Consider the following 27,616-nt stretch of genomic DNA (forward strand, 5'->3'; position numbering starts at 1 on the left):
GTTACAAGCCATGTTCTCAGGGTTCCGAGATCCACCTGCATCATTCATGAACTGTGGGTGCAGCCTCTGTGCAACTCAGGATGTAGTGGTGCTGACATGCCGAGTTGCCTTAACGAGACAAGTCAATAAGGAAAGTGAGGCTGAAAAATCGCAACAGTGGTATTAGTAATGATCGCATCAATAATTTATCGTGAGGCACTGCAGCTCGGAAAGGCTAGGGAACATCTTTGATTTCAAGCTGAAACCCACCATTTGGTTAACACCGTTTTATTAGACTAACTTGTGAATTATTTAGCAGCAATACACATTTTACAGGAGTCCAACTGCCCTTTTTTTTGTAAGATCAAGCAGAAGTGCTCGAGTTTTACGTGAATAGCAAAGAGCAGCTTACTTAGCTGGAGAAACACACAAAACTCTGTTTCCCACAGATGTCACAAACATCTAAGAAAGTTGGCACTGTCAAGGGAGCACTGAGAAATAACATCTTTTGCTAATCGAATGCCACTGTGAGAACAACATCAGCAACAACAGGAAGGAGTTGCATAAAGCCTTTTCAGTCTGAACTGAGGGAGCAAATCTGCAGGAAAAGACTTAGTATTCCAGAGTATTCCGTCTTTCATAGTCTTCTAGTGTAATATTTATCGCACTCAAGTCGAACAGGTAGAGAACATATATTTTTGTACAGACATACATGTTCTAGGTTCTTTAAGTCCTCAGTATCCATGTTTTCTAAACTTTCTACATTATTTACATTGTTTCTTTATATTTTTCCCAAGCAATTTTCAGGACTATGCCTTCAGTAAGCGATGCGCATAGAAAACACAATGGGTGTCTCTTCGCATTCCTCCTAGACACATCAAAGGAGCGGTGATACCATTATAGATCTGTTTGACATAACTTACAAGCAGATTTTTCAAAAGCAAAGAAAGAGAAGATGAAGACTTGATCACCATGGTGATATTTCCCAGAGCAGAGGTGACAAATGGGGAGCAATTTTTGAGTCTTCCTCCTGCTGAACCAACTGACATTCCCTTGTACCATCACCAGTGAGGTCTTAGAATATATATATTTTTGCAGCAATTTAAGTCTTCAGAGCAATTCTCATGCAACAGTATAATAATTCTTACATATAACCAACCCAAGTTTACTTGTCTCTCAAAGTGGTTCATAGTAAGCAACATCTGTGCAACATATTTGGGATATGAAGTCAATCAGCCCACAATCTCACATTTCCTAATATAATTAACTACCATGGAATGTATGTTTGATATAATTTATTGATAAAGGATTATTTAGAACCCACTGATCAGACTTCATCCAAAGAGCAAGATTCTTCTGTAGACCTCAGCACAGGTGATGACCCCAGGATGTCAACACAACTTGAGGGAAAACAGGAAGTCTTCCCCTATAAGTCTCCCTGCCCAAGGAAGCTGAAGTATTAAGGGACTCAACCCTCTGCCAGCACTGCCACCCAGTCATCACCCCCAGGACCTTAGGAGCAGAGGTGACATCAGACCCACTGAAGCCCCAAACCAGTGACAGTGTCTGACTACTCAAGGCCCATCAATCCTATTTGGGAGAAGGAAGCAACCACTGGTCTGGGGCATAGTCTGGATCAGGGCCTTGCTGAAATCTAGGAGGAGGTGGGAAAAGTAAGTCCACCATAAAACCCTTCCATTGCTACCTGAGAGTGACTGGTGCAACAGCTCGGAGGGAACACTCCCCTGCCAAGCATTCTGGCCTTGGACAATTCACTTACTTGTTCAGGACTCCTAAGAGACCCCCCTATTCTTGCTATCCAGATCCTAGTTTCCCCACTTGATTAATGCCTCCTGTCCAGTACTATCTTATTGCTTGAATTCTCCTATATCATAGAGTGGAAATAGACACAGACCTGCAGGAAGTATTCATCTTTCATAACCACAAAGGCTGCCAGCCACAGGGCTGCCAGCCACAGGTATCATGCAGTGAGGTGGTCATAAGAGAACTGACATGCATGCTGTGACACACCCCAAAGGTGTTCACAGATCAATGAAAATGACCATTGCCAATTGGTATGCCTTGAAATTCTTAGGCTCTCAGGTGCTTTCACTTTTCCAGTTTCAAGAGGAGGACAGTGCATTTGTTCTGTTTTGATATTTGTTTTCTGCTTTTTCAACTTCAGCTGTTTAGCTCAAAGTGGCTCTCAACAATCGCAATCACATTAAAAACAAACAATTGCAATCATTAGAATATCAAACACAATAGCATATAAATAAACCGTACAGCAACAAATTCATCAAAATTATTAATACAATTCAATAAAGTCAATAAGGTTCTCCACCTCTATCTACTGCCCTGGAATCTCTTTTGATGGGAGGTGATGTTGGAAGTATTTCAAACATATAAATCCAATTTATTGCCCACAAATCCTAACTATTCAGATTTAGCAATCTAAATGTAAAAGTTGCTCCCCCACATTTTCTTACACTCTGGTGTGAGTGGCATATAAACAAAGGCAGTTGTCAAACCATGTGTGGATGATAGCATGCACTGAAGAAAGAGTTCTGTTACTTAATAAGGGACAAATATTCATATTTATAATAAACAGCTAAATATGTTAAATACGCACTGATGTTAGCATCTGCAGATGTCCTGACAATTATTTCTGTAATAGAACTATTAAGTTATGATGGGTACATCTAGCTGTGTTTTTAATGCTCTCAGACAGGCATGGGTGCTACCAGCCGGTGCTTTATGCTCCAGTTTTCGACTGTGGGTTTTATGTGCATGGTTGTTGGGGTTTTTTGTTAAGTCAAGGAAGTGGATGTGCCAAAAGAGTATACAGAAGGTAGATTGCAAAACAAGACTTTGCTTTTCCCTAGGGCTTAAAAATCCATTTTCTTCCCCACCCCCTTGCTCTTTGTATTGTTCAGGAGAGTCCTGAATTCTGAGCACTTAGCAGTTGGATTTATAGAAGATGGACGGAGTGACGGAGGTTGATGGGTTTACAATGGTAAAATAACTGCGACTGTCACTGTTGTTAATTAGTAATAATGCTTAAGCTCAGTTGGGTAGTGGGATTGAAGAACAACTTTTTATTCTTCTTAGCTCCCTTCAAAGTTTGCTTCTGACTTCACATGGGCTTCTCTCTGCTGTTGTGAGCTGTTGTCATTGCTGCCTTCTTGTCTCTTTCCAACCTACAACTTAACCAGTGGTGCTGGTTGTGGCTCACCTAGGTCCTAAATCCAAGCATAAATCATGGGAAAGGGAGTAGAGGGATGGGGTTCAGGGACTCGTGATAGTGTGGGCTTCTAGGTTCCATTCTGTCCCCAATGACATCAGTGCCCAGACATTGGGATGGTCTCAATTATAAAATGACTGATATTGAAAATAAATTACTTTCATTGAGGCCATTCCAAATTGAGCCACAATGTGAATATCTCAACTTTCATGGTATTAAGCTATCTGTTTTCTTTAAATCTCTATTCCTTGAGCTTCTCACCCCTACCTTCCCATTTTCCTTCTGGCTTTAATAGAGATGGACAAATGTGCCCAGGTCAGTTTCCCCCACTATTTCATTTTTCTGGTCTTAATTTTTGCATCAGTTCACTTTCGTTTTGGTTTTTTAAAGAAGACCTCACAAAAATTCATCCGAGTTTTACTGTGTGATTCCCCTTATACTATGCACATTTTCTTCCTGTGAAAGATCGCTTAACATTCATTTGTGCAAATGCTTTCTCCTAATTTAATTACATTTTGCATGTTATTTCTACTATATAGAACATCTATATATTAATGTACACTCTCCCCCAATGTGTGGATTTTTGTAGGCATTTTGGGCTGAAGAACAGCACTGCCAAATTCATAGAAGTATGAATTTCAAAGGATGGCTGCATTGTGGTACATGCTTCATTTTGGAATAGGTTCATATTAGTTTCTTTTACTGCATCTTTCCTTCCTCTTTAGGAACTTCCTAGGACTTTGCACTCTCTCTCCCCACCCCCATTACTTTATTTACTTTAATTTTACCTGGGCATATCTGAAGGACAGATTTGACAGTCATTACTGCTTCTTGGGAATCCTGGAAATAACAGTTCTGTGGAGCATGGAATGGAATGAAGGCTACATAAACTTTAAGAAGCTGCCTTAAACCATCAGACTATTGGTCCAGCTACACAGTAGTTTCACAGTGGCTGGCAGTGGCTCTCCAGGGTTTCAGGCAGGCAACCCTCCCAGCCCTACCTGGAAATGACGGGGACTGAATCTTTTGCAGACAGCCGTGTGCTCTACCACTGTTACTGATCCTGATGTCAAATAAACAAGCATAAAGGACAGCAATGTTCATGGCAATAGCTATTCTTGATTCAAGAGCAGGCACTCTCTGCTCTAATTATTTCTCAAATTTAGACTGATTTTGCATCAATACATTGAGGACAGATACTAGACAATTTTAAGTAACAAGCTACAAATTACTTCATTTCCTTGGCATATTGCCAGGTGCTATTTATCTGCTCTCCTTCGTTAATACAAATTCTACACACTGCCCAGACCATTGCAAAATGATATTTTACAAGTTCAAACATGCCCTATTAATTTTACCAGCTATATATTGAGACTTGGATTGGTGAGTGGAACTATCAAATGAAAGGAGGGAAATACCATGTGCATGTTAAAAGATTAAGTTTAGAGCAGCTTGTAAGTACAAACTCCAGCTCTTAAAAACAACAGCAACCCTGTCTACTACAACGATAAGCACATACTGTACTATAGATCTTGATTTGTTGTACATAACACCACCAATAACTGGGGTGCAACCACAGAGAAAGCCCTGTTCTGATCTCCTGCACAGTGAACAACAAACTGGCTGGACCTCAAGTAGGCTTTGTTTATCTTAAAACTCAGGACAGTTGGTATAGGGAGTATCATACAGACAGACGGTGAAGATCCCACATGATGAGTATTTAATGGCACCACATCAAAGTGGTGGTTATGATTATTGGAAGCAGCATTGTGCACCAACTGCAGTCTCCAGGCCAGGTTCATAGACCTTATTACTGTGCTCTGTATGGGAGGTTTGCTCATATATATGCCATGCACACAGATGGGTTTGTACTGGTTCAGTCTTTGTGGCTGATTGCATTCACATTACTGTTTCTGCATTCACTCCATACATGAATGTCACAAAGGCATGGGAGGATCTCAGCACATCAAAACTGAGCCTGTAATGAATTAAGTAAATATTTAATTACCATTCCCAAACAGTTGATGATTTCATACATTTTCTTCTCCCCCCCACACACACTTACATGCCCCAGGGACTCATAAATGCTACAATAAACAGCATGTACACTAACCCAGAGATTTTAAACATAAATGCAACAGGAGATCAGAAAGTAAAACAGAAGAATAATCCACCCTAAGTAATACAATTTTCACTCAGATGTAGTAATTAAGTTCCCATGCTGTTCAGATGCATTGGTAACAAACATTGTTTCCATTTCTCATATGCAGCTCTTACTACTTACAGTTTCAATCAAGGCAAGTGCTAAAATTCCCATAATTAAGCAATACACTGACATGGTATGTAATTTTTAAAACAGGAGGGGAAGAGAACTAGGGTTCAGGTTCAAGCTTCTGGGCTGAGAATAAGGATGGGGAGGAAATTTGGTTCAGTTTGCAGTTGAAAGCAAACCTACCTAGTTCACACTTCTTGAAATATTACACAATTGGAAAGAAAGTCATCCTTTATTATTGCATTTCTCTGAATTTTGCAATGCAGTTCTCCAGTCTTGTAATGTGTACATATATGCACATAGGGTCAACTGTGCTTATAAATGCATACATTACTTAAAATAGCATACAAAATGCAGTATATTAGGGGAAATTACTTCGCAAAAATGTGTACAGTGGGCAAAATTACATACAGAAATGTACATATTAGGGAAAAAACTGTACTAAGATGCTGACAAAGTTTCATGAGGACTTCTAAAAGAGATTCACAAGCAAATCTGGAGAGCTGAATTTAAGACTGGGAAAATGAGAAACTGAAAGAAACCAAAATAAAGAGATTCTGCTATCCCCAGCTAGGAACACTGCCATCTACTGGCAGTCAATCCTGTTGCCCTAACACTGCTGCCACCATTGCTGCTGACCAACACTACAGAATCCACCTGTTGCCTCTAAACCAGGCATGGCCAAACTTGGCCCTCCAGATGTTTGGGGACTACAACTCCCATCATTCCTAGCTAACAGGACCAGTGTTCAGGGATGATGGAAATTGTAGTCCCAAAACATCTGGAGGGCCAAGTTTGGCCATGCCTGCTCTAAACCTTGGTTACTGCCCCCTGCAGTCCATTATAAGATTTGTGGATTTTCCATACAGTTATAACTGTAAGTAGTGAGGGACGCGGGTGTCGCTGTGGGTAAACCTCAGCGCCTAGGACTTGCCGATCGCATGGTCAGTGGTTCGAATCCCTGCGGCGGGGTGCACTCCCGTCGTTCGGTCCCAGCGCCTGCCAACCTAGCAGTTCGAAAGCACCCCCGGGTGCAAGTAGATAAATAGGGACTGCTTACCAGCAGAAAGGTAAACAGCGTTCTGTGTGCTGCGCTGGCTCGCCAGATGCAGCTTGTCATGCTGGCCACGTGACCCGGAAGTGTCTGCGGACAGCGCTGGCTCCCGGCCTATAGAGTGAGATGAGCGCACAACCCTAGAGTCTGGCAAGACTGGCCCGTATAGGCAGGGGTACCTTTACCTTTAACTTAAGTGCCTGGCTAATCACTGATATGTCTCAGGTCATTCTGCTATGCTCAGAACACAACAGCATGGAGGCCATAATTAAAAATGACTGGGTAGATTGACTGGCCAGGACTGAAAAAGGTCCAGCTCACATTGATATGGATTAATGCGCCTCTTATCCAAAGATGTGCGAGTAGATGATAGTATTTGGCAGGAACATAGGAAGATACCTTCTATCAGGTCACACTAGCACAGTATAGGCTATTTTGATGGGCAGGGTCAAAGGCAGAGACACCTTTCCCGCAATGTGCATGGTCTCATGCTTCTAACTAGAGATGCCAGGGACTGAGGTTTGCATAGTATGTGCCCTACTGCTGAAATATAGTTTTTTCCAATGGTTTATCTCTGGTTTCAAAGCAATGAGCTGAATCTCAAATATGTAGAAAATCCCAGGCTAATAAATGTTGGAATGCAGCTTGCCCTTGACTCACAAGGAAGGAGACAGTTCTTTGGTTCATACTGTGTGACTCATGTCTGCAGCATTGGCAACATGAGGAATAATGTTACTAAGTACATAAATAAAGACAGTGTCACAGAGTTGTCTTGTCATCTCTTGTACAAAGGAAACAAAGAAAGATCAGACTAAATTATATTCAAGGATTGTTTTGGTTTAAACACAGATAACTTTGGAACACAAAAGAGTACTTAGAAACTTGCGCTGTTATGGATGCTAATAACCTTTTCATGCAGGCTTTCAATTGCACTGTGAGTTTAAGTTTGTTGCTTGGTTGTGGGGACTCAAGATAAGCCCCTACCTCAAGAGTAAGTTGTAGGGGAGGTTACATTTTGCCTGCTCTTGAAATGTAGTTATTTGGGGCTGGTTCTAAACTACAGTGGTGCCTCGCAAGACGAAATTAATTCGTTCCGCAAGTTTTTTCGTCTTGCGAGTTTTTCGTCTTGCGAAGCATGGTTTCCCATAGGAATGCATTGAAAATCAATCAATGCGTTCCTAAGGAAACCGCCTTCAGTCCAGGTCCGGGGACAGTCTGTCCCCCGACCTCTTCTGAAGGCTGGGGGGGGACAAGGGCTTTTCTTCCCACCCCCAGCATTTTAAAAAACCCCGGGACAGCAGAGGACTTCTCTGCTGTCACGGGGATTTTTAAAATTCTGGCGGGCGGCAGCGCTGCCGCCCACCAGCATTTTAAGATCGCCCCGGACAGCGGACTTCTCCGCTGTCCCGGGGCGATTTTAAAGCCCCCGGGAAGGCAGGCGGGGGGGAGCAAAGACTTTCGCCCCCCGCCAGCCTTCAGAAGAGGTCCTGGACCTCATTTAAAAGAGCATTTAAAAGAGGTCCCCGGAGATTTCCCTATGGGCTTTCTTCTTGCGAAGCAAGCCCATAGGGAAATTCGTCTTGCGAAGCGCCTCAAAAAACGGAAAACCCTTTCGTCTAGCGGGTTTTTCGTCTTGCGAGGCATTCGTCTTGCGGGGCACCACTGTACATATGGGTCAATATCTGTACACAGGACTCTCCTACTGCTGGAAGAGGAGAGTCAAATCCAGCTGATTCCTCCTTCTCTTTGAAACCCTCTGTGCCACACAAACACCCCCACCCCACCCCCACAGGCTGATCAGCCTAGTCAAGTGACATTCCAAAATCGAGTTTGGTGCTTGAGGCAGTAGCGAGAAAGAAGAAATGAGTTTAAATTGCCTCAACTAGCAGGAGCGACCAGTGCACCTCAGTCTCCTCCACAAGCTATAATCTAAGCATTTGGCTTGGGGGAATTGTTTATTGTTGCAGTAAGTGCTATGGAAAATAAGGTTGTATGGGTATAATAGACACTTAGTGGACAGTTAATTAACATGACACCATTTGGATCACAAGACCGCAGCCACCCACTCACTCATCCCATTTTATGACCTTTACATTTAAAAGTTCAATAGTGGTGATGGTTGTTGTTGTCGTTATTCTATTCAAATACTGTACTTTTACTTCATTGTAGTGCTTTTCCAACTTTCTGGCTTCTACAACAAAAGGAAACCCTGAGCATCTTTCTAGGGATTCCTTGCTACAAAAGGAAACCCTGAGCATCTTTCTAGGGATTCCTTATGTAGGGCCCAATTCACTTCTTATGGCAGCTGAGCCCTTACTGAACTCAGCTGTATTTTGGGGAGCTCCAGACCCCCCCCTCACCATGGATCCTCTCACACAGCTAGTCTGACTCAGGAGCTGTGTAATGATATGCAGCTACTGCTAGACTGGAACAGGGTGCAATGCTCATGTACACCAGCTCTAGAGGTTTCCCCCGTGAATTTATATTCTCTAAAAGTGATATAGTAAATAGTTCTGGGATGTCAGGCAAAAGCTGATAATAAAAATTCATTGATTGGTCCAACTTGGATTCAGCTGAGTTGCATGGAGGACAGTGTAACCACATAGCATTCAATTGCCATTTATAGAATTCACAAAGGGTATATATTGTTTGAATGACTGTTCTTTTAGTCAAGAGTTGTTTTAAATGACATCCTTAGACAACATTCAGGTGAACAACAGGGTTACAGGAAGTAGCTATTGATCCTGCGGTACAAAGGATATTCACTCACTTTTGGTTACTGGCTCCCTGCTGATCCATTCCCCCTTGCCCTGTGTTTTCTTTCATGGCTTCAAAATATAATTTGCTTTATTTCTCGGCAATGCACATGGATATTGGTTTTCTCTGGCTCCAGACTCAAACAAGTATTGTGCTGTGGGTTTTCACTTTGGATTTACATTTCAAAAAAAGGAAACTCAACTATTTGCTATTGATCTCCTTTGTGGAAATGAAGGATAGGTTTGCCGGTGCCATGTAGGTATTGTAGAGTGTAGGCTGGAGATTATTGTATAAAACATTAACTAGTTAAGTCAGCAGTAAGACAGTGATGATCAATACTAGGTGGCATACTATATTTTTGGTAGTGTTGTTAAACATCTTCATGGTATTTTATTTTGTTTTTATGCATTTCTTTATTTTTATAACCTTTATTTTCTATGTGAGAGCTCAATTCCACCCAGGGGAAGGGGGGAAATAGTTCCAAAAGGAACCTGGAATTTCTTTATCCAGACACATGATGTTCAACTCTTGTCTTTTCATATCACATTGGGTGATATCTTATGTACATGTGAACTCTCTCTGTGTGTTTTCTCTCATTAACAATAAAAGGTGGGTGCATGCACCTTTCTCTCTAAATGACTGAGCAGAATACTGGCAGCACACTTTGCCTCCTACTGGGCAAACCCCAGAAAACTGGGTTATAGGACAATCCTGCAGACCCAAATGAAGCAGCTCATTTTCTAGACCTGAATGACTTTGATATGCTTGACATGATGAGAGGCTATGAGAGGATGACAGAAATGGATCCTGCTTCTATCTGAATGCAAATGCAATAAACTGGATCTCTGATTTCAAGCTTTGTTTGTTTCAGTTGCTCTGAGATGATCTCACTGATGTTCTTTCTGGGTTAGACAGGGCTACGAAGAACTGGAAAGACAACTTAAAGAAGTCTTTAAGGAAAGGAGCAACATTCTTCGCCAGCTGTCAAAGACATCCAGAGAACTTGAAGGAATTAAAGTAAACCTCCAGGTGCGAATCTTCATCCTCCCCAACTGCCCCGTGATATATAGTCATCATTCACTCCATTTCATAATGCAAGCATTTTGTGATTAATATACTAGGAAAATAGCCATGAAACATCACAGCCAGGTTGTGGGGATTTGGATGAGAGAAATCGACTCTGACCCTTCCATTTCCTATTGCCCTTTTCTTCTTACTATACACGCCTGCCTGGCACCACCACTTCTTCACCACTCAAACATGGCAAATATTTTTCCAAATTTTCCCTATTCATTACCTAAACTCATCTGCACTGTTACAGCTTCTACAACCTGGTGATGTAGAGAAGAAGGCTGGCCCTTCCCTTCCTACATCCATGACAATGGCTTGAGTGATGGAAGATGGGGTATAGAGGTGGTGGACCTAGTTTTGACTAGAGAGAAAGGAGCAGTTCACATCTAACAGCAAATAAAGTAGTTCTTCTACACCCATGAATGTAGAATCTTCATTGATTTTTCATGAATCAATAAAGAAATGGGATGGAGCAGACTTATGAATGAACATAGGCAAAAATGGCATGGATAAGAAATATATCCACCCATCACTCGTGGCTTTTATGTATTTTTATATGTGGATAGGATAAAAATGACCAGCTTCATGAAAGGAAGATTACATGTGAATCTGTCATTGACCTTCACATTAGGCAGTAGTTCTTCTCTGGCATAATTACAGAGGGACATATAGAGATGTTTGGCCAAAGGTGGCTTTTTTTTTACGACAATTAAGGTGTCAGTCAAAAGAAATGTGGGAATGTTGTGAAGCCTTGCAGCAGACAAACAAAGCTGTTTCCATTTCCATTTGTTCTTGGCTTTAAAATATGCTATTCACAGAAAGCATTTTATCAAAAGGGGCACTATTAATAATTTTACTATGGAAGAAATGGTAAAGAGCTTCTTGACAAGAAATGGTAAATAATTTCTTGTTTCTTCCCTTTGTTCTCAGTCTTTGAAAAACGATGAGGCATCTGCTAAAACCGACGTACAGAAACTCTTGGAATTAGGCCAAAAACAAAGGTACAAGTCAACATTTATCTGTCTTACTTTCTTTCCCAAAATCAGGGTCTTTTCCAGGGAGTCTTCTCTTCCCATGAGGTGGCCAAAGTATTGGAGCCTCAGCTTCAGGACCTGTCCTTCCAGTGAGCACTCAGGGCTGATTCCCTTCAGAATGGATAGGCTTGATCTTCTTGCAGTCTATGGGACTCTCAAGAGTCTCCTCCAGCACCATAATTCAAAAGCATCAATTCTTTGGTGATCAGCCTTCTTTATGGTCAAGCTCGCACCATAAAGAAGGCTGATTGCTGAAGAATTGATGCTTTTGAATTATGGTGCTGAATACTTTACTTATGGTAAAAGCATGCCTGGCCATACAGAAGCAAAACCAGGCCTCCGAGTACTCCTGGGCTATGGATCTCCTGAATTTGTCCCTCTCCTATGTAGAAGCATTTATGTCTTCTCTCTTCTGTCTTTATTTTACAAAGCACATCTAAAACCTATGACTGTTTGTATGCATATGAGAATTTCCAGGTGAATTTCTCCATCATGGTATGCTGAAAGCAGCTCTTCCCAGGGGGCATTCTAATTTGGTGTAATGATGTGACAGCATCAGTGCAGATGCTCTGCCATAGTGAGCTGGAACCAAACTTTCAAAAAACAAATAATGTCTTTCCAGATGTTCATAATCTCCAAAATGACTGCAGTTTGACCTGAGGGCAGTTTTCCTATCACTACTATGAACAGTCAGCATTTGTTTTTTGTTTTTTTTCCCCAAAGCGAAGTTTTATTTCAAACTTGTCATAATCCATCTGAAATGCATGAAGATTGTTTCCATGGGAAACCAATACAGAGCTTGACTTCATTGTGCTGATTCTCTGAGACAGACAGCATGATACATGCAGCGTAGCATTTTTGGTGAAGCAGCACATTTTCTTTTGTTTCTAGATTTTTCTCCTGACACTCTAAGAACACACTGTGGAAACCAGTTCTGTGGATAATATAACAATTAATGATTCCACCCTCCCTGTTTATGGAAGCACACATTTTTAAGACGCTCACAATGATAAAATGCCAAGGCATGAAAACTGGCTTGTTATTAATGTGAGGGATGCGTCACATTCGTTGTATGTTTGGCTCCCATGGAACATAGATTAAATGACACATCAAAGACTTCCTGCCAGATGCACAACATTTCAGCCCTGAAACATTGTCTTGTGCATCCTGTGATAAATCTTCTAAAACACAGAATAAGAAGGGCTCTCCAATTTACCTATTGAGCTGTCAGGAATCACTGTGCTGACCCTAATTGGCTGTATACACAGTTTCTCCTAGTTTTAATACATGACTTGTCCAATCAAAATGTTGTGTCCCAGACTGGGACCTGTCATTCTTCAGCTGCATGTCTGTATTAAAGTTGTGAGCTGCTGCTTGCGTGGAAACCAACATGCCTTAATTTCTAGTTTATATTCTTGCTCTTTCTATGATCTGGATTGCAAGTTCAGCCCTGCTTCTAGCTGCTGTAAAACAGCCTAAATCACTGAAGGTAAGCTGAAACTAAGGATCAGCTCACAGCTCAATTCATATTTATTGGATCTGTGTCCAACCCATATTCACCATTCATGGTAAATCAGATTGGGCAAACTCAGCACTCACTTCAGCACTCAATAAATTTATTTATTACTAATACTTGTAGTATTAATATTATAATTTATTGTGTTTCTTCACTTCTGACTACAAAAATGTCTCAAAGTGACATGCAGTTAAAAAAGTATACATGATGCAAATTTTAAAATGCAACAATAATATTGGCTAAAACCCTTCATATGCAATAACATAAACAGGACAAATCCTACCCCAAGCTACTAAAAGATGGACTCTTGTGCAGGCTAGGGCACAACTAGGGTGAACAGATAAACCTTTGCTGGGTGCCTAAAAGTTGATAGTGATGGAGCCAGGTGAATCTTTTGGAGGATAGTATTCCAGAATTGGGGACGCAGGTGGCGCTGTGGGTTAAAGCCTCAGCGCCTAGGGCTTGCCGATCGAAAGGTCGGCGGTTCGAATCCCTGCGGCGGGGTGCGCTCCCGCTGCTCGGTCCCAGCGCCTGCCAACCTAGCAGTTCGAAAGCACCTCCGGGTGCAAGTAGATAAATAGGGACCGCTTACCAGCAGGAAGGTAAACGGCGTTTCCGTGTGCGGCTCTGGCTCGCCAGAGCAGTGATGTCACGCTGGCCACATGACCTGGAAGTGTCTCCGGACAGCGCTGGCCCCTGGCCTCTTAAGTGAGATGGGCGCACAACCCCAGATTCTGTCAAGACTGGCCCGTACGGGCAGGGGTACCTTTACCTTTACCTTTTTATTCCAGAATTGGGGAGCCACCACTAAATTAAAATAAAAGTTCTTGTGTTGTATCCTCTGCACCTCCCTGCAATGTACATATGAATAAGGGCCTCAGATTATGAACCAGGGTCCAGGTAAATTCATGCAGGGAAAGGTGGTCCCTAAACTATATGGGTCCTGAACCTCATATGGCTTTATAGTTCAACTCCTAATCAACCATCTAGACAATGAATTCTGTACCAGCTAAGGTTTCTGAATTGCCTTTAAAGGCAGCACCTTACACTGTATAGTACATTGTAGCAATCTTTTTTTTAAAAAAATAATTTTTATTAACTGGCCAATCACATCAAATTAAATCACATCATATAAATTCCGAATTACAAAGCCAAATTTTTAAATTTTGTTGGGGGAACCCATACTTCAAGATCCAAAGGGGAATTCAGATCATCTTCTTATTACTGCGTTAATGTCCAAATCAGTCCCAATCAGTCCAAACAAAGTTCATAATTCTATCCAGTCTTATCTTGGTGTTGCCACATCATATCTTGTTCATATAATTTCTCTTTTTCCTTTACGATCTCTTCTGTTAGTCTCCTTAAGCCGATAGCAAGTGTAATAATCCTGTGTGGATTTCCCGTTCCTCCACTAAGTCCAGATGGTTTCCATATATCTCCTTCGTAGATAACATCACTTTTTCCATCGTAAATTTTGGCATTTGTCGCTCTTAAGTCCCACCGAGGAGTTGATTCACGATATGTAAACAACTCTATTTCTCTCTTTCTCCTCCCAGACCCAAGAGCTCCCACAATGGCTCACAAAATGGCGAACGGCATTTTTCCTGACTGCGTCACTCCAAAACTCTTAGCTTTCCAGCTTCATCTTGAAACATTGCTTTGGATCGAAAGTTTATTTCCACACAGCCTTAAATCCACAGCTTAAGTCCTTAATTTGTGACTCATTAGGGGAGGGGGATTCTTGTTAAGTCACATAAAAAGGTAGAGGCAGGTTTTTCCCCCCTCCCCCCTCAGTCATTACCGTATCTTGACGTTCTTCTCGTATTTTATTGTTGTCTTGTTATCAGAGATCTCTTCTGTCAGCAGTATTTACTCCCCTTTTTCCTTGATGTATGTGCAATTAATCATGTCCAAATTATTTCTTTTAAAGATCATTGCAACCAGCGGCGCGAATCGGGGACGGCGTCGAGGAGTGCCGAAAATCCCACAGGAGGGCTTTGTGCCTAGTGCCCCCACCCCCACAAATTCGGGGGTGGTATAGGGCACAGCAGGCAAGGGCCGTCCCCCCCCATAATCCTGGGGGGGTTAAGGAGGCTAATTACCCCCATCATAGCCTCCAAATTACCTCGTGTGGGTCGGAGAGATGTTATTGTCAGCCATCTTCCGATGCGCCACCTAGTGGCCCCCCCACATTGTAGCAATCTAATTTGAAGGTTACCAGTGAATATATAATAGAAACTACACTAATCCTGTCCATATAGGACCACAGCTTGTAACTCCAGTGACAGTAGTAGATTCAGAAGGACTCCCAAACTACTGCTCATTTAGGAGAGTGCAGCTGTCCACCTATCTCAGGGGTCAGCAAACTTTTTCAGCAAGGGACCAGTCCACTGTCCCTCAGAACTTGGGGGGGGGGACTATGTTTTTTTTGAAAATAATGAACAAATTCCTGTACCCCACAAATAACCCGGAGATGCATTTGAAATAAAAGGACACATTCTACTCATGTAAAAACATGCTGATTCCCAGACCATCCATGTGCCGGATTTAGAAGGCGATTGGGCCGAATCCGGCCGCCGGGCCTTAGTTTGCCTATGCATGCCCTATCTGGTCTAGGGAATCACCTCCTAACAATCCTTTAATTTTATCTGGATTGTGCTTCATGCTTCGTCACCTAAACTACAGTCAGTGTACTTCTGTGCATGTTTAATCAGAAATAAGTCCCACTGAGTTCAATGAAGCTTATTCCCAAATTGGGATGAGCGACACATTCAATTCAGTTCACATTCCAAGATCAACCTACCTAATTAATACTTTCTAAAAACCAAAGCAAAGTACACAAATGGAAACACAGCGATTTGCAGAGCTCTGAATTTTCCAATGCAGTTCTCCAGTTAAGTAATATGTACAAAAAAGCATGTAGTAGGATAAAGTGTGCATTAAAATGCATACACTGTACTGATGAAAATAACATACAGAAATGCATAATATTAGGGGAAATTGCTTACAAAAACATGTATATCAGGAGAAATTTCGCACAAAAGAACCTCTGAATTTTCATGAGGATGTTTTTAAAAACAACTGAGGCAGAGAAATGAAGATAGGAAAAATGAGGAACTAAAATTATCAGATATGCTCTTCCCTATTCCCAAGTAAGCATAGAACTAGTCTGGGGTGTTTCTTAAAATCTGTCAGTTCACTTGATCTCAAATACTTCTGGTGTCTACATTAAAAAAGATCTACACGTAGCAGCAACTGTATTCTGTGTAATTAATCAGGACAAAACAGAGGCAGATAAAAGGATCAAATTCACCCCGCCCGTCGTCAGCGTGGTTTTATATCTCAAATAACATGTTCATTCTCCCTGTCCTGAAGATTTATCTCTTTGGATCTTGCTATGTCTGATCCTCAGAACAGCTGTCAGAAAGTGCCACTACGAAGGTCTCATTCACTTTGAGGAATCTTATCTGTCTGGGAACTGGATCCGGACCAACGAGGCCAAAATTAAGTCTTCTGTTTAAGATGCCTATGTTCAGCTGAAGCTCAGTTGCTACCTGAAAATAATGGGAAAAGATGGGTCTCCCTAAGAGTTTGCAACTGCATCTTTTCCTACTCATCCCTTCTAAACAATTGCTGAGGGGGAGGTGATGGAGATCTAAGTATAAACAATTTGCTTTAAAATGAGAGTTAGTGAATTAGAATATGAAGAATGCTTAAATAACATTTTGCACAGTACTCTATACAGTAGACACAAAAGAATTTTCATTTTGGAACCTCACTGGTGTGCACTGGGCATCTGTGGCTTTATTAATAAGCCACCCCAACAAAGCACAACCAGTGGTTATTCAGTGTAATTAAAAATGCCTTGTCATGAAAAGAGAGTAAACAAAAGCATTCTTTCCTCGTGTACAATAGAGATGAAGTTTGTGTTTTGTCTCTTCGATAAACTAGGGAAGAAATGAAATCGCTCCAGGAGGCCTTTCAAAAACAGCTTAATGAGGCAGCTGAGAAGGCAGAAAAGCAGCAGGCTACAGTGAGTAACTTCTCTTCTTTCTTTGTTATTATTTTCTCCAACCTTTCCATGCGCCTCTCTTCTGTAAATGCTTCAATAGCTCAAATATGTCTGCATGAACAAGGCTGTTGGTATATATTGAATATACTATAGAAGGCTCTTTGTGGAAGCAAAGAATCTCACAAAATTCGCTGCTGATAAACATATGAAGGGTATCTTGCTATCACTGTACTAACTATTGTTTCATGGTGGTTTAAGAAGCGACTTTCCAACCTGTTGTTCCTAACCTATCAGGGACTAACACAAATAAAGATAGAGAAGAGTTACAATCTTGAACGACATGGGTATGATCCAATTCAATTTTCAATGGAAGGGACACAATGAATCTATTTTGGGCATACTCTTAAAGATCCCCATATCTGAAGTTTGAAAGAATTCTGACCCTCTCCCAAACTTGAGTAACTAGTGTGTTGCTGAGCTCACTTCTGTCCTTTGGTTCTTAAGGTGTGCACCTGTAACCTGAGGTTCTGTTCACACAGGCTGTCTGGTTAAATGTGCAGTGAATAGCTGGTTCTGCTTTGCTTCAGTGGGTTGGACTAGGTGGCCATTTTGATACTTTCAAATAAATTATGTGTTCTGTGAAGCTTGGTTCTTGACATTATCCTACATTCCTGCTTCAACCTCTGCTTCTTATTCTGGACTTCTCTCTGCCATAGACTCTTCCGGCTCACTAAGCCCTGTTTCCACTTCAGCTTTGGACACTTCCTCCTCCCAGTCTTCTCTCTGATGACTAATCATCATCCCACCACCAGTCCCTGGGTTCAGAGCCTTCTTCCCTTGGGGGTTCCCCAGTTGGTTTCTCCCACCATTTTTCTGTTTCCAAGCTAGTCCCTGATAATTCCATGGACATGTACAAAATCCATGTACACGTAATGTGTCTACAGAAGGCCTTTTAAATCAAAACAGTGCAACTTTGATTAAATTCATTGGTACCATTCCTGATCGTAGGCCTGGCCTATTGATGAGGCAGGGTGAGACACTCGCCTTGAGTGGTGGAAGCCCAAAAGGTGATGCCCACCTCACTGTCATGGGTGCTCCCCAGCCAAAGGAATGCATATGGTGTATAGCTAACTCTTTATTGTCAAAAGTGGACACTTACCATTTTTCTACAGCTTTGAATGCCCATGTACAACAGTCTAGCATCCAGGCAGCTGTTTCCAGGTCTGCCCTCTATGAAGCAGTTGCTGCAGTAGGTGGCCACTCCTCCTCCACCATTTTTTGTACCTCCCCCTGACAGGCTGTGCGCACACAGCCATAAACTATGCCTGTGTGGAAGCTGCCTCTGCTCTTCCCTCTTTAATCCCTTCCTGGTTCTGGGAGACAGTGGCCCTTCACTTGTCTGACCTGCCTCTTCCTCCTCTTCTTCCAACTCCATCTCTGAAGCTTCCCCTACATCCAGCTCTTGTGTCTTGGCTGGTGCAGGTCCCCACAATTCACGGGACCACTCTCTTGAGTCAGACTCCAGTCCCCCTTCCCCTGTGCACATTTGTCAGCATCCTGCTAGTCCCTGACACTTGTCTCCACCACTTGCCTCACTGCCTCTGCTGCCTTCAGACAAGTGGCGCTGGCAGCGGTGCTGGTTTTCAGTGAGATTTTGCAAAGCATTGCCAAAATATTGCGAGACCTCACAGAACACACAAGATCTCATGAGACTTTGGCTAGATCTTGCAAGACCTCACTAGAAGTCAGGGCCACTGCTGGCGCTTCACAACACAGGTAAGAGAGGAGGTGGTGGTGGGTGGGGAATGGCAAGGGAGTGGAATGTTCCTTTTTTGCCTCAAGCATCATAAAGGGGCATGCCTGATGGTAATACAAATAAAAATAACTAACTAACCAACCATATACCTAATTTTGATTCTGTTAAGATCTGACAAATATGGGTCCCTAAAACTGTGGTCCATGAAGTCTTGCAAAACTTTGCCAGGTAGCAAAATTCATGGATCATTCAAGGTGCACATAGTCATACTTTCCTTTCTACTCTGTGTACTTCTTTATTATTATTTCTGTAATCCTTAGAGCAACCCTACAAGATAAACCACTATGATGATCACAATTGTATATAGGTGAAAAGTGCGAGTGAGAAATGGTGTCTTGGCTATACTGTACAGGCAAGTCATAGTTAACCTGAAATATGAACTAGGCACTTTCAAACTTATTGCTTATACTCTTAACAACAATATTTTACCAGTTGTGTACCTGCCTGAATACATTGGATGTGTGTGTTGTTGCTGTTGTTTGTGTGTGTGTGTGTGTGTGTGTGCGCGCACACACACACACACACACACACACACACAGAGTCATACTTGAATGCCTTGTGAGTCAAACATTTTGGCTCCCAAATGCCGTAAACCTGGAAGTGAGTGTTCCAGTTTGAGAACATTCTCTGGAAGCCAAACATCTGACGTGGCTTCCGCTTGCATGCAGGTTGTCAAACATTTTTGGTAGTCAAACAGACTTCCAGAATGGATTCCATTTGACAACCAAGGTACGCCTGGGGGGAGGGATTCTCAGTATATTTCTAATAATTCTAAGTTTTTTAATTCACTTTGTGAGGTTTCTCCCACTATTTAAAATCTCCTTACTCTTTTTTTTTAAAAAAATCTTAAGTATTGACAGAATGAAAGATCTAGCAATGGGACCAGAACATTTAAGGAATGTTACATACATAGGCACACCCACACATCATATTTCTGCTTTCACTTTTAAATACACAGAAGCAATTTTAAACTAAATTAAGCAAATTTTCTCTCTTGGAAGTCTAAGAAAGTTTAGATTGAAGAAACAAAAACAAACAGTGGTTGTTCTATATGCTACTTCCTTAAAAAGCAATTGGAAATCAGAGACTTTAGCTTTTTTCTTGCAGTAAATCATAAGCAGTTCCTTTCTGCAATGATTTACACTCAACAAACCTTGAAATAAATTATATGTTTCTTACTTCTTCCTTCTATTACTTTGTACTGCATTAAAGGGGCTGAGACCAACATAGCTAAGACCCTCCCTTGTACCTTACTATATGGGCTGATGGGTGCCTTTTTAACAACATTATCCACACACTACCTTTGACCACAGATGTCAAAGGCAGATAAAAAGCATAAATTGCTGTTTCGCAACTATGCAACTCTAGGGGGAAAATGAACCATTGAAATCACTTTAACATACTCCATAGTCTGCTTCTCTGCTTTAAAGAGGGAGTGTGTTTTGCACAGAAGAAGGAATGGGTGAAAGGAGACATGCTTAATCCTTCCATCTCCCGGTTGTCCCCCTGTAACCTCCCCTTGCTTTTCTCTCCATCAGGTCTTAAGTTCTATGTTTGTGATGGAATTAAGTAGAATTATTTTATCTGCATGTATCTAATGTGCAGCGAATTCTGTGGCTAAGACAGAATTTAGCTTGCTGAAATGTTGGTAAATGCAGAGTCGCAGGTGGCGCTGTGGGTTAAAACCTCAGCGCCTAGGGCTTGCCGATCGAAAGGTCGGCGGTTCGAATCCCTGCGGCGGGGTGCGCTCCCGCTGCTCGGTCCCAGCGCCTGCCAACCTAGCAGTTCGAAAGCACCTCCGGGTGCAAGTAGATAAATAGGGACCGCTTACCAGCGGGAAGGTAAACGGCGTTTCCGTGTGCGGCTCTGGCTCGCCAGAGCAGCAATGTCACGCTGGCCACGTGACCCGGAAGTGTCTCCGGACAGCGCTGGCCCCTGGCCTCTTAAGTGAGATGGGCGCACAACCCCAGAGTCTGTCAAGACTGGCCCGTACGGGCAGGGGTACCTTTACCTTTACCTTTTATTTTATCTGCATGTATCTAATGTGCAGCGAATTCTGTGGCTAAGACAGAATTTAGCTTGCTGAAATGTTGGTAAATGCAGAGTCCATTGACACAATTCATCCTATTGGATTCATCTCAAAAGTCTGTACTGTTTACGGGAAAATTTGGATTGTTTATCCCCATGTTTTTTACCATCTTTGGCTCAGAAGCTTTTAAAACATGATACTTTGTATTCCTGGTTTTGTAGTTTCTAGTATAAACATGAATTTAGGAAATTTCACTGTCTTTTCATGGAAACATCCAGCTTTTATAATTTTACTTCATTTACTGGTCTATGCTAATTAATCGTGCTTGTTTGCTATCCAACCTGTGGTAGATGCTAAGCAAGAAACCATTTTGGGGTCATAATTATTTAGACCAGAAAACAACTCCTGAGTTGGAACTTTCAGCCCATAGTCAAATGAGAGAGAAACTGGAGTCAGAGAGACACACCACAGATTCCTATAGGATAATTTTACAGGCATAAGGGCAGTGATGTTTCAACCTGTCTAGACATCCTGCAAGTCTATGCACCTTCACTTGTGTCTGAAGGCTCACAGTTCTTTTCTCACGTAGGTTTGTGTGAAGCTTGCTGAAAGCTACACTATTTCCTGCTCTTTGATTCTGCATTTTCATCACTGATACTTGATTCACAAGTCAGGGCACTGCCCGAGGTGGGAATTTTATCCATTATCAATAAGGCATTATTGCTGTTAGTAATTTTTGGTGCAACATAAATCTCATCCTGAATACTGGATATGAAACTCTTTGTGTTGTTTACATTAATAATTAGCTTGAAATGTGTACGTGCTGCTGAAAAGGAATCAATAATTACCTGTCTGTCCTCTAAAGCATTAGGTACTAGGGCACAATCATCCACTAATGATAGCACCTGAACCGTTTCTTCAAATACCTTACTTTTTGCTAGGAGCTTTTCAAGGTTAAATAGATTACCATCTGCTCTAAATCAGATCTTTATTCTCACATTAACATCTTGGAAGGCCTTCAGAAGCATAGTAGCAAAACTGTGCAGTAAAAAGTTAGTGCATGATCACATCCCTAGTTGTAGTTTCAGAAGAGAGTGGGAAAACACCATCTTTCTCCATCAGTCTATCGTTCCATTGCAAGATTGCCTCACATCTGCGTTAAATCCCTCTGGGCAGCTGAATATAGCAAGTCAATTTAAGATGGAGTCTCTGTAGAAAGTACCAAAGGCCTTTGTAAAAGTCACTCCACATTTAATGTAGCACACATTTCCTAGATGTCCCAAATTATCCACTGGACAAGTAATGGGAGGAGCCTGTCCACCACATGTCTCTATGAGTTTACAGAAACACACTTCTCTTTTAAACACTATGGTGGCACTGATCGCTAAGAGATCCAAGGAGAAAACATGGAAAACATGCCACATGAAGTGGTCCTCAGTATAACAGGCAACTCGTTTAGATTAGTGCTTTCTGTAGATATGGGTTAAATATCTGCCCAATTTTGCATTCTGGGCAGGACCTCAAATTGTGTCAGGAGCATAAGTTTTTCTAGAATTTCAGTGGTTTCATTCTGAAAACAGTATGTGAAACCTGATGTAGCTCAGAGATAGTCCTGAAATGATCAGCTCCCACATGCCAAAGACGTTGGTGCAATGAGACTGTGATGCAGTCTTGTGATCCAGAAGAGGCAAGAGCTTATATTGAAAGAAGAGCATTATAACAACTTGCAGAATAATTTAAAGGTTCTCATGTTGAAAGACATGAGTGGGACATTTTATATTTTGTACCATGTGCAGGGTAAAAATCATGTTTTGAACAACATTTTAACCAAAGCCATTTCCTGCCCCTGGGGAGATGACGTTGTGAGCTGGGAGCAAGCCCTCCCCATGCGCATGGGGCGGGATAGCCCCTGCGCCATTGGTTGGTCCTCGGCCATGTCATCTCCAAGGCTGTCCAATCCGGATGGTCTGGGGGCGTGGCATGGGCTATTTAAACTGCCCACAGCTGAGGACATGTTCCTTTACTCCCTGGTATTCCATTAAAGGAATCTGAGGGGTGTGCTCTCTGTCCAAAGCCCAGGAGGGCCATGGCACAACCCCTAGCGGTGGCCCTGGGGGAGTTCCTAGTTGATGTGCATCAGCAGAGCTCACCCTTCTGGTGGTTAACCCTTCCAAGACTCCTGCAGACAGGCAGGAGTCAGATGTAGTTGTGTGGTTTCCAGTGCCTAAAAGCCAATACCACTCACATTCCGTAACCAATAAAGTTGTGGCCTTTTTTACCCATTGACCTAAATACTGTTTCATGTGTCTTTATTCCACTTCCAGGGAGGGTTTGGGACCTTGCCATGCAATGGAATGGGTTGAGTCAGGAATCTGCAGCCAAAGGAAAACCAAAAGACAAATTACTGCACCTATGCAAAGGTTATTTGTAAGAGCAAAAAAGCTGCAATGATTACCAAAGAGCAAACATAGTCATTTTAAACCTTTTTTGGGGGAGGGGTCACACCAGATGGTGTAGTTTCAGCCTATATGGCAAACAAGACCAAAGGCAAGGAAGTGAAACAACAATAATGATAATATGCAGTAATAGGTAAAGGTAAAGGTACCCCTGCCCGTACGGGCCAGTCTTGACAGACTCTGGGGTTGTGCGCCCATCTCACTTAAGAGGCCAGGGGCCAGCGCTGTCCGGAGACACTTCCGGGTCACGTGGCCAGCGTGACATCGCTGCTCTGGCGAGCCAGAGCCGCACACGGAAACGCCGTTTACCTTCCCGCTGGTAAGCGGTCCCTATTTATCTACTTGCACCCGGAGGTGCTTTCGAACTGCTAGATTGGCAGGCACTGGGACCGAGCAGTGGGAGCGCACCCCGCCGCAGGGATTCGAACCGCCGACCTTTCGATCGGCAAGTCCTAGGCGCTGAGGCTTTAACCCACAGCGCCACCTGCGTCCCAATATGAAGTAATAATATCAGGCAAAATTCAGATTTATGCCAATGTATGCAATGGGGATCCCCTTCCTACCCTTTGTAGGAAGGTTCACAGCCCTCCAAAACAAATTGGAAGGCTGTGGTGGACTGGATACAGGACAGGAGAAAGGGTAAGTCCAATTTTGCTCAAGCAGAAATCTGTTGTGCAAGTGGGACACCACAATTGGATATCACCCAATACATGTGTATCTTACTAGCCATCTTATGTGTTAAGTAAATGCCTTCTAGAATCACATCATCACCATTTACACATAGTCTATTTTTCAGGGATGAGAATGGTTTAATTTGAATTTTTCAAGGTCGAAAGCCTGTTATAATAAAGGTCAGGAAATGAAAAAATAACCTTCATTTCCTATAATAAGTATAATAAGGTTGGAAACACAAACTCACAGTTTTGTGTAGCATTGAGTGCTTGTCTCCTAGAAACATAATGTCACTGTCCTTCGATAAAACTGAAAAAAATACAGACTCCAGATAATGTGCTATATTCCCAGATTTTTAAATGGCAGCCTTAATTTAAATATAGAGATGCATGAAATCTTCCTGAGATGTGCTGCTAATCTTATTTAAGTGCTTTTTAAGCACTCTTGAACTGCCTACCAATGTTTTGCCTTAGAAAGAACAGATAAATCCTTCAGATTTGGTCCTTTTTCCTGTGTTGGTGCAACAAAATTCACTAATGAGAGCATATTGTTAAACAATAAGCTGTCAACATACAAGTGAGTCAGCAGTGCAACACAGTGACTAATAAGGCTACTGCAATTACATGTTGCATCAATAGAAGCGCGGGGTCCAGAACACAAGAAGTATTGGTGCTACTCTATTATGTCTTAGGCGGACCTCAACTGGAACACTGTGTCCAGTTCTGGGTACCACAGTTGAAATGAGATGTTGACAAACTAGAACATGTCCAGAGAAGGAAGTAAGAGAGGGGCTGGAGGGGCTGGAGACCAAATGCTAAGAAGAAGAAAGGTTGGACAAGGTTGTTTAACCTGGAGAAGCAGTAAATAAAAGAGGTTGCATCTAACATAGAACTGTGTGAATGTTCCATCAGTATAATGATTTCTGCTTGTGCAACTTAATGTTCTACCCCATTCCTCGCCACCCCAATTTTTTTTTGTAGGGGTTCGTCCAACTCAGATCAGTGAAGAATGTGCAGTGCTCATGGGGGAGGGGAAACTCTCATTGTATAAGTGGCAATAGTTGCACTTACAAGATACAGTAGTTGAATACTTCCCCATGTATCATTCCTAGACAGTCACCACCAGTCCCATGCCAATACAGTGGTACCTCTGGTTAAGAACTTAATTCGTTCTGGAGGTCTGTTCTTAAACTGAAACTGTTCTTAACCTGAGGTGCCACTTTAGTTAATGGGGCCTCCCGCTGCCACCGCACAATTTCTGTTCTCATCCTGAAGTAAAGTTCTTAACCTGAGGTACTACTTCCGGGTTAGCGGAGTCTGTAACCTGAAGCGTTTGTAACCCAATGTGTTTGTAACCCAAGGTACCACTGTAGGCATATATGTAATTGAAATTTAGAAACCCACCCCCCTTGACTCAGTTTGCAGGGGTCCTCTTGGAGCTCTTCACAAAATATTTTTGCTTTAACAACTCTGAACAATTTGGTATCAGCTAACTTGGCTACCTCACTACTCCACAAGCTGACCTCTTCACTTATACTATGGGAATACTATGGGTTGAGTTGTTTTAAAATGTTGACTGAAGCAATTTATCTTCCATCCCTAGTACAATGAAGAAAGTGTGTATAGAATGTAGCCTGAGTGTATTTCTTTAGCTAAATAATTTCACATTTACATCTTAACAACTGTTTCCTTTTAGTTTGTTTTTCTGTTTCATGGTTGAAAACGTAACAGGTTCAAAGTATTTCCCACCATGCCACGATGATCCGGGTAGCTGATCTCTTACCACTTCTGTGTTGCTTATATAGTTCATCTCGGTAATACATCATTAATTTCTGATCTCAATTTTGCCCAGATGATTTAAAAAGGGGATTGCTCATTATATGAAAACAAGCACAGAGACCCATCACAAATAATCTTGTGGGTTGCAGTTAAGACCCAGACATCTGACAAAATCATTGCCTATGCATCTTTCAAGAAGACAAGAGGAAAATTAGTGCAACTGAAGAGGGAATTAGCAGGAGAGATTCAGTAAATAGTGCTTAGAATGATCTTACTTCAGGGCTTTTGAAGTCACTTAAGAAAAATGTGTGAAATGAATTTACTTCATCAGGTTGTTCTGACTTATTGGAAGTGAGGTGTGAATGCCAAGAAGGCTTTTCCTTACAGACTTAAGAAGCTATAAAGAGGAATGTTATTCATGGAATTAAGCTGGTTGACACAGTACAATAATACAGTTATAGTGAGATAAATCTATTGAATTTAAATATCTGTATCTAGATACCTAGCTATAACACCATAGTTGCTGTGGAGATTGTTAAGGGACTGAACCTTTCATAATAATAATAATAATAATAATAATAATAATAATAATAATAATAATTTATTATTTGTACCCCGCCCATCTGGCTGGGTTTCCCCAGCCACTCTGGGCAGCTTCCAACAAAGATGAAAAATACACTAAAATGTCACATATTAAAAACTTCCCTGAACAGGGCTGCCTTCAGATGTCTTCTGAATGTCAGGTAGTTGTTTATCACTTTGACATCTGATGGGAGGGCGTTCCACAGGGCGGGCGCCACTACCGAGAAGGCCCTCTGCTTTCAACACTTACTACTCCTCACATGCAAATTCCTTGCCTCAGGGGAGCTGTTGACTGGCAGCATCCAACTGCTAGCAAGCAAAGACTCCTTCAGTATTGGGCTCAGAGAAGTCCAGCTGCTTAGGCCCCTTCACTTGCCTCACAGGACCAATTCAGGAGCAACTACCAACTGACATGAAGGGAAGACTTCCTTTCATTATGGGTTGTGTGAGATCCATCTGCTCAGCCTCACTCCCTTGCCTCAGGACACCTTAGGGAGCTGCTCTCTGGCATACCAGGGAAGATCAATGGTGATGACAGGAAACGCTGTCTGAGTAATCTTGGTTTCCTTTGGACACCATGCAATTTCTGTTCCTGACCTCGATTTGTGTGTGATTTTTATTTTGAGAATTTTTTGTAAGCCACTTCATCAGGGTCTGAAGTCTACAAAGGGGGTGGGGTACATGTATTCTACATAAATAATAAAATACAAACATTACAGAAATCCTTGAAGGAATCATACAGAAACCATAATCAATCATGTATAACTGAACAGATATAAAATATGAGAAGTCCCACATGCAACCCTGAGATGGGAGTGAGAGGAATGTGGGACAGTGTATTCCTCCTGACCAAGTAACATATATGGTAGAGAAATGCAAATAACTATGGCACTGCATATTAGTCAATATTTTATCATATGGTTTATTCTGAGCATTAATAAGATGCTTGTAAGAAGTATGATAGCTGCCCTATCACATGACAAAAAGCTAAGTGAATACCATCGTCATAGGCTTTATACATGGAACGTATTATTTTGTTTTGATTTTTTTTTCCTGAAATAATGGATCTCTTTTAGTCTGAGCACATTAAGGCAATGGAGAGTATCATAATCAATCATGTTTAAGTCTGAGATTTTATTCCAAAGATTTTCCATCAAGTAATGAAAAAACAAATTGCATTCAAAAAGATCAAAAGGGAGAGAAAATTAGGAGAAGTTCTCTTTATTGTGGTGCAGAGTTTTTGATGCACTTACCTTGCTTGAAAGTGACTTTGTGAATGTTATTTATTTCTTTTTACAAATGATACCACCAGTGGTGTGAACTCTGCAGCCCTGGTCCCCAGAC

At 41.9% G+C, this 27,616-nt stretch overlaps 1 protein-coding gene across 3 annotated transcripts in view; it reads left to right on the top strand.

The window, feature by feature from the left end:
• Positions 1–27,616, top strand: part of LUZP2 (leucine zipper protein 2) — a 310,191-nt gene that overhangs the window by 135,700 nt on the left and 146,875 nt on the right. For 2 of the 3 annotated variants that reach the window (XM_079969126.1, XM_079969127.1), the window contains 3 exons: positions 10,218–10,335; positions 11,308–11,378; positions 16,879–16,960. In XM_079969126.1, the coding sequence (XP_079825252.1) occupies positions 10,218–10,335; positions 11,308–11,378; positions 16,879–16,960 (271 nt within the window). The remainder of the gene's footprint in view (positions 1–10,217; positions 10,336–11,307; positions 11,379–16,878; positions 16,961–27,616) is intronic. The other variant, XM_079969125.1, reaches the window with a different exon arrangement.

The sequence above is a fragment of the Podarcis cretensis genome (assembly GCF_951804945.1).
Source record: "Podarcis cretensis genome assembly, chromosome: 1".
Lineage (NCBI taxonomy): Eukaryota > Metazoa > Chordata > Lepidosauria > Squamata > Lacertidae > Podarcis > Podarcis cretensis.